The following is an 8,349-nucleotide window of genomic DNA, read 5'->3' as shown; positions in this document are numbered from 1 at the left end:
AAGAGAGAGAGAGAGAGAGAGGGAGGGTGAGACAGAAGAGAGAGAGGGTGAGACAGAAGAGAGAGAGAGAGAGAGAGAGAGAGAGAGAGAGAGACGCATTGTGAGATGGTGATGAAAGTAAGGACAAGGACAAAACAAATGGCAAGAGGGAGAGGTAAGGATGTGTTGACAGTTGATCTCTGAACCATAAACAACGGGACATACATAGTCTCCCTTCCCGTGACATTGAGGTTTCCATTTCAGTTTCTCACCTGTGCAGGTGCACTCGCTCAGACAAGTCTGATGTGTGAATTCTCGCGCCCGACCTGTCGTTCACACGCCAGCTGTCACCAAACTGGTTGATGTTGCGCGTCAGGCTGCCGTCAGGCTTCATGTACTCGTTATTGCTGCGCCCATCGTAATTGCCGCACAGGCCACGCACCTGTGCCCTGTACGTGCTTGGCAGGATCACCTCTGAGAGGAGAAGGGGGAGAGAAGGTTTGTGCGTCGGTCAGTGGTCGTGGAGGGAGGGCGCAGCAGCAAACAGGCACAGAAAACAAACTTTCACTGCTGCAGTTTGCTCGCGCTGGCAGACGCTGCTGTGGATCAGCGAACTCACAGCTTGTTACAATAGCAAACAAACACCAACAACGTCTGCGCTAGCATAGTGGCTAAGGGAAGTCCCTGAGAGCAGTGGGTCTGGTCAGATTAAACCTAGGCAGATTAGTGCACGTCCTTTCCAGTGCGTACGGCTGACGCCAGATCTGCGTCAGCGCTTTCTGGGCCGCTATCTGGGATTGAGCTGGATCTGGGCCAGCCGTCTAGGACACCAACACCATTACTGCTGCTTGTTGCTTCTAAAACCTGCTTTTCTAAGTGAACTGGAACAATAACAACCCAAAGGTATAGGTGTGGTAGGAGCAACCTAAAGGTATAGGTGTGGCAGGTATTTGAATTTTCTGAGTGGAAATGAATTTGTGTTTGTGTCCCTGTGTGTCTGCATAGGAGTGGATGTATGGGATTTTGCATACTCATATTTCCATACTCTTTGTGTGTGCGCATATGTGTGTTCCTCACCTGCTTGGCTGTTGCCATCAAAGCGAACTGTGAGGCCAAAGTCAGTGGAGACCTGGAGGAAGCGGGAGTTCATGGCGATGTTCAGGCCCTGTTTAGGGCTCAGAGGAGGAACCACTCTCTCTCCATTGACCTATCGACAGACAGGAGGACATTGGGAAATGTATTTTTTTATCTGTATTCATGACATTTCTAAAATATCCACTATGATGTCAATACTTCATTATCGTGTACATGTGTGGTGTGGTGTGGAATGTTCTCTTTCTCAGAGCTGCTTCCTCCAGAGAGCTTGGAAAAGCTTTATAATATATTCATCTAATTACATTTGACACAAAAACAACAGATTTAAAAAACATCATCCTGTAAGAAAACAAAACCAAGGATATGTCAGATCAGTTTAAGCTAATCTGCAGATATGTATATCGATGCCTTTGAGCAATGAAACATGACCTTGATGGGGCTTGCTCTGTCAGTGGTTTCAGATTTTGCCATAGTGATATCTCAGTTGTCATACATCAGCAGTGAGATGAATGGTCCTGACTATTAAAAAGGATTGTTGCTAGGCAAATATTCTTTTTATGGAAAAGGCTAACTGTCCTGAATGTCCAGAATGTTCTCTCACCAGGAGAATCTTTTTCTGCAGCAGACGGATACTGATGTCGTAAACGTCCACGTAGACCTCATGAAGGAAGGACACCCGCCGGTTGCCTCCGCGCCGTGCGTTCTTGCCACGCACCACCAGGGGCTCCTGCGAGCTGGTCAGGTCGTGACCTTGAGTCAGGACGTAGGTGTATGGGCCCTGATAGTGGTGGTTGAGGTTGTCAAAGGTCCGGTAGTGTGGATCCCCAGAAATGGAGCACTTATCAAACCCTGGGGACGCGGGGAAAACACAGAAATAATCTTTCTTTAAACAGAACATAACGACTGCCAACACGGTCTCAGATTACACACAGACTCAAACACAGACCAGGACTGTAAACCCGAGAGAGGTGAGGAGTGTGAGTGTTATGTAATTACATTTGTATGAAAGTGTGTGTGTCAAAAGTGTGTGTGTGTGTGTGTGTTTAGACTTACTCTCTGGCTTGCAGTATCTCTCGCCATCTTTATCCAGGGTGCAGATGGACTTGTCGTTGCACTTGAAATCCTGGCATCTCACACTCCCTCCCACGGTACAGCTGCACTTCTGGGCACAGTAGTCTGTGACCCATGTGTCTCCCACCTGAGACCAAAGACTTCATCAGCACCAGCACCCTTGAAATAGCCACCACTTATCTATCAAGGGCTGTGGCAGCAATCTGATTAAGCCAGGGTATTAATCAGGCCTCTTTTTATTGAGTTCATTGGGTTCAGGGGTTTCATTGCATAAGTCAAGAGCCAGAACAGCAACAAGAAAGTCTGGTTTCTTCCTGTTGATTCAGTGTGGTGTTAAATGTGGAAGTGTGTGGGCTTTTATGCTCCGTACCGCCTACACAGGTATACACAACCTCAGCGGAATCACAGCTGTTTGCACACGGACCTCAGCAAGTTGAGTGTCTGAGAGCTAGCAGATCTAAGTGTGTGAGTGCCCTGATGAATGCCACGGGGTGATGCATGGGCATATAGTGTGTGTGGGCATACTGGTAGAGCACTAAACACTCACGTCATGATACTCTCCGACGTCCAGGCAGCCACAGTTGGCCATGGACACACACTTGCCATCGCTGAGGACGAAGCCAGCGTCACACATGCAGCCCTCCACGCACTGGGTGGACGGCTGCGGGCAGAATATGGGGAAGAGGTCGGCACACGTGGGGGGGCAGGGGGGGGTGCAGTCGGAGTAGTAGCTGTTTGGAGGACACGGGAGAGCTGCGGGGGACAGAGACACACAGAGAGACGTTAGACAGGAGGGAGACTAAAGCCTTTAGACTAAAGACCAAACACTCCAAATGGGTCCCTATCTGTATCATCAGTACACTGTCCACTCATCTACTCATCATAGATAGCTATGTTGTCTATTTATTTTATCTATTTATTTTATTCTTATTCAATTTGTATTCATTTTTTTTTTTTTTTGATGATTATGAGACTTGATTCCTATTCCTACTACCTTGCTGCTATGACAACTGAATTTCCCTCACGGGATTAATACAAGTTTATCTTATCTTATCTTATCATACCCCACATAGCTGAGACACACATTCAGGCAATCGCCTTGCAATTCAATGCTCCTCCAATTCCTTAACTTCCCCTCTGAACCTATTTCTGCCCTCGATCCTCCTCTCCTTCTGCCCTCGATCCTTTGTTGCCCCGCTACCCCCCTGACTCACGGCAGAAGGTGTTGTTCCTCCAGCTGATGGTGACGCCGGAACTCTGGCAGGCCTGGGCGTAGGCCTCCACATTGTCACACAGAGTGGCCTGCATGCCGTCGTACTCGCACATGTCGTACAAGCAGTTGCCGATGAAAGGCTGGGGTGGCAACACGGAGTGGCACGGCTTGAACTTGTCTGACATGATGACGCTGGAGCACTGAGCCTCAAAGCTGGCCTCCTCCGAGGAGGTGCAGTCTGGGTGCACGTCAGGACGCAGGTCTGGCTGACAGCTGAGGAGGAGGCAGAGAACACGTCAAGGACAACTGAAGGAACGGGTAAGAACCAGACGGAACTACAGAAACTGGGGCGTCAATTGTCCTTTGGTATTTCCTTTGGTACCTATGAGGAGATGTGATAGGCATGACATTAATTAAGTGGAGAGGTTCCAAACTCCCAAACTCCGTACAGCACAGCACCTCAGTGATGTTTGGGGTTATTTGCCCTAGTGTTCAGGGTTGTTATGACATCTTCTGTAAAATAAACTCCCTTTTAGTGCTGATGCTTTGCCATGAATTCCAATGTTTTCTTTGATTTGTTGAAATAAAATGAAACTTTATGTACTCTAGTCCAGATTAAATTGCTATTATATATACATATCGGATTAAACAGCTATAGATATATATAGCTTTTGAATCTGATTCTGCCTACTTCTGGTCTAGAGAACATTACGTTTCCTTTATATATATGAATGAATGACAAAATATGTGGAAGAGATGCGTATAAAAGTCCATTCACACACGGCTTTCTCTGTATTTCATAGGAGTCATGTAGAGTGAATGTACTATGACATATATAAACTGGCCTTATAGGGGGTGTTTAAATGTTTGGTCTCATTCAAAGTAATATTAAGCTGTTTGGATCAATCTGACACCAAACACAAAATGTAGACATAACAGGGGGATTAAGCCACACTCTCTGGACAGGTGTTGACAAACACTAATGTGCTAAAAGAAATCCTTTGGGGGTCATCCTAAAATGGTGGATATTAAAACGGCTTGCGTATACAGTTGCTCCTTGTTTGCTACCCTGATTTGATTCCCAAACCATACCTTTTAATATCTTTCTCACACACACACACAGAGACACAAACACATACACTCACATACCCCGCAAAAACACACAAATCAACACACACATTCCAAAAAAGAACCATCTTGATTCATTCCGACAAAGGTCGTCTGACTCACATATTTTCCTGGATCAGGCGTGATATTACTGATCCAAAGGGAACACAAAGGTTTCCCTGCACTTGCTAGTGAATGACACTCATTGTCCCTGGCACAGCAGGAGGTAACACAAGCCCCAAGGTAACTTTTCCCCCTTTGAAGTGCTGTCCCCTCTAGACACAATGCTGCGCTATTGCGAGTCCCTGACGCTTGTAACACGAGTCGTGCCCAGTTTGCTGCACAGTAGAGGCTGGCCAGTGAGTGTTGTGTTCGGGGCAGGCTCAGAGCAGCGCTTACCCGGGATCACTGTCTCCCTCAGACTTCCAGCTATTGCCCAGCTCGATGACGTCTTTGGCCGGGCGGCCATCAGGCATCAGGTTATCGTCCGATGGCTTGCCGTTGTAGTTTCCACACATGCCACAAACCTAAAAGAGGAGGTACAGAGTGCACAGCAAAAGACAATATTTACAATATTTACAATATTTGGGTTGTACCTGGGAATTCTTTCAATTCAAATTCAATCCGTGTTGTTTTTATTTTAGTTTTCACACTTTGTAATCATATAAACAGTTTAATGTTGTGTTTGTTGAGAAAGAAACACTTTCTTGGTGAAACACTATCATGTGTTTTGCCGTCCAGTAAGAAAGAAGTGTGGAACTAGCGTGATGCTATCTTACCTTATCAAAGTAGTCCCCTGGCACGGTGATCTCCAGGTGATGTACGCCATCAAACTTCACAATGAGGCCGAAGCCGGTGTCCAACACCGTGTAGACGCCGCTGGTGTACACGCGAGCATCCGCCCCGGTGATGGTCAGAGGGGTACGCACCCGCCGCCCATTCAGCTGCAGGAGGAAGGAAGACAGGGTGACGTTCCAGAACCACTCCTCCAACACACTGTGTATCATGTACTGTGATGTATAGTCTTGAGATTAGGCCATTGTGTGTCACCATATTAAAACATAAGTAACATTATTTTATAAGACGGAGACTCCCAGTCCCAATATGGGTGATTGGGGCTTGAAGATTATTGGAATAACTATTGGAATAATTGATTAACCCTTTAAATAATGTTTTGTCTAAATACAAAATGAATAGACACAATGCAGAATGCAGTGTGGAATTCAGTTGCAAGATGTATGAGACTTTCAGATAGTGCTTTTATATGGGTTGGTTTCATTTTATAATGCTCCAAGTACTGCATATTAAAAGGCATGGTCCATCAATCCACTTTTCTCACCAGCACTCGGCCGCTCTTGCTGAGGGTGACGTTAGCTCCGGGCAGGTAGATGGTGATGGAGCGCACGTACGACGCCTCCGGCTGGCCGCGCTCCTCGTTCTTGGCCACGATGGTGAAGGGCGTGACCTGGGTGCTGTTGCAGATGGACACCAGTGTGTAGGTGCAGGTGCCCATGTACGTGTGCATGATGCCATCGAAGGTATAGTAGTGGGGGTCTCCAGCCACATGGCACACCCCCACACCTGTGAATGTGGAAGTCAAACCGTCACGCTGTTGGCATGCAACTAAAACCAAGGCAACCTCTGGTAAATAAACACATATACTGAGACATGTATCACAGGCCTACATATGTACAGTATGTGTCTTATTCTATATGTACATGATAAATAAACACATATTGTGAGTATGATGTATCACAGGCCTACATATGTACAGTATGTGTCTTATTCTATATGTACATGGTAAATAAACACATATTGTGAGTATGATGTATCACAGGCCTACATATGTACAGTATGTGTCTTATTCTATATGTACATGATAAATAAACACATATAGTGAGTATGATGTATCACAGGCCTACATATGTACAGTATGTGTCTTATTCTATATGTACATGATAAATAAACACATATTGTGAGTATGATGTATCACAGGCCAACATATGTACAGTATGTGTCTTATTCTATATATGCAGCGGCAGATAGCAGATAGCAGATAGCAGATCATATTTTTTAGTGAGTAGTAAGTGGGTTGTAAATGCTATATCTTTCTTCACCATCTACATGGAAACTGATACATTTTAAGTTTACACTGTACAAAGGACAACCAAACTAAACATTGCAGTCATGCTTGGTGTGCACAGTGCAGGGCTTAGTTCAAGTTGAAGCAACAATAACGCACCTTATCACCACATCAGATTAGCTGATAATGGAGAGGATAAAGGACAATTTAAGGTCCCATAATCAGTAACCGCTCCTGGACTACACCCGAATGCCTATCAGTCCCTTGCATCAGTCTTGTGTGTTTTGGTGATAATAGTAAAAATGTGCGCACACGGCATGACCTCTGTGTCACCTTGGTGTGTTCATACGGCTCACACACAAAGAGTTCATATTGAGTCAACACCAGAGCAGAGAGCCGTCGCAACATTATTATATATATACAGATCTACTGTATGTGGCTTTCATTGTCTGGCACTGAACAATGCAGGTGAGATCTCTCTCAGATCTAGGTGTTGATTAGAATCCCATGTGCCCAGAGTACCATGGAACAGAACCATGTGCCCAGAGTACCATAGAACAGAACCATGTGCCCAGTGTACGAACAGAACAGAACCATGTGCCTAGAGTACCACAGAACCATGTGCCTAGAGTACCATAGAACTCAACCATGTGCCTAGAGTACGAACAGAACCATGTGCCTAGAGTACCATAAAACAGAACCATGTGCCCAGAGTACCATGGAACAGAACCCAGAGTACCATGGAACAGAACCATGTGCCCAGAGTACCATGGAACAGAACCATCTGCACAGGAACCTCCAATCTGAATCAGGAAATCACTGTCTATTTAAACTGTCATCACATCAGGACACCTTTTCAAAAACAATCGAAATTGAACAAATTCCCAGGATACGTGCACTTCTCTTGGTATTTATAAACAGTGTCAAGATGTCTACATTCCATTTAAGATGGGGCCTTGTATGAGCAGACCAGGAACACATCATCACTGACAACCGAGAGACCATGTTGACCGAACTTATGGCCAACTTGGGTGGCTTCCTTATGAACAAAATATAAGGCCACATGTGCTGTAGAAATAAGAACAACATTACCTGACCCAGTAATTACATGTATTAGGTTAAGGATCAATTCATCCCTAATTAATCTGTCAATCCATTACCTCACCACATTACTCCAATAATCAAATAAGATCACGCCGAGTAATAACCCTTGCAATCATCGTCAGAAAACATGCAAACCTATGTCAAAACTAACTTAAGAGTTGAATTTGATAACTGCTAAAGCCAATCAGAAAAAGGCCTTACCACTTGAGTGACAGGCCAGTTGGCCATCGTAGACCTTACACTCCTGGGCTGGGCTGCACTGCCAAGGCTCGCAGGTGACGTTGTTAAACGGCCCACAGACACAGCGCTCGGAGCAGTCCTTAGTAGTGAACCAGCTGTCTCCCACCTGAACACACGCACACACACACACACACACACACACACACACACGTACACACACACACACACACACACACACACACACACACACACACACACACACACAGAAACACACACAGACGCACACAGTGTGAGAAGCTGATTTGAACATGTCAGAACACATTAGTTGTAGGTAAAGCACAATAATGAAATTGAACCAACTCAACCATGCAGGCCCTTAACTGGCAAACAACACAGTCAGCATTATTCCAGAAGGACAAGAAACTCTCCTCAGGAAAAAATCCATGCTGATAGTGAACTGCAGTTGATTTGGACTGTTTTCTCTCTCTCTCACACACACACAAATACACACACACAC

The 8,349-nt window shown here is 45.5% G+C and overlaps 1 protein-coding gene across 1 annotated transcript in view; it reads right to left on the bottom strand.

The window, feature by feature from the left end:
• zanl (zonadhesin, like) overlaps nt 1-8,349 on the bottom strand; it is a 51,022-nt gene that overhangs the window by 4,930 nt on the left and 37,743 nt on the right. Inside the window, 10 exon segments of the mRNA XM_042710507.1 lie at nt 252-453; nt 1,057-1,186; nt 1,676-1,923; nt 2,128-2,272; nt 2,693-2,898; nt 3,360-3,631; nt 4,865-4,992; nt 5,245-5,409; nt 5,805-6,046; nt 7,854-7,998. Coding sequence (XP_042566441.1) covers nt 252-453; nt 1,057-1,186; nt 1,676-1,923; nt 2,128-2,272; nt 2,693-2,898; nt 3,360-3,631; nt 4,865-4,992; nt 5,245-5,409; nt 5,805-6,046; nt 7,854-7,998 — 1,883 coding nt within the window.

The sequence above is a fragment of the Clupea harengus genome, chromosome 18 (genome assembly GCF_900700415.2).
Source record: "Clupea harengus chromosome 18, Ch_v2.0.2, whole genome shotgun sequence".
NCBI classification, from domain to species: Eukaryota; Metazoa; Chordata; class Actinopteri; order Clupeiformes; family Clupeidae; genus Clupea; species Clupea harengus.
Note: the sequence above shows the minus strand (reverse complement) of the source record. Positions and strands in the feature narration are given on the sequence as shown.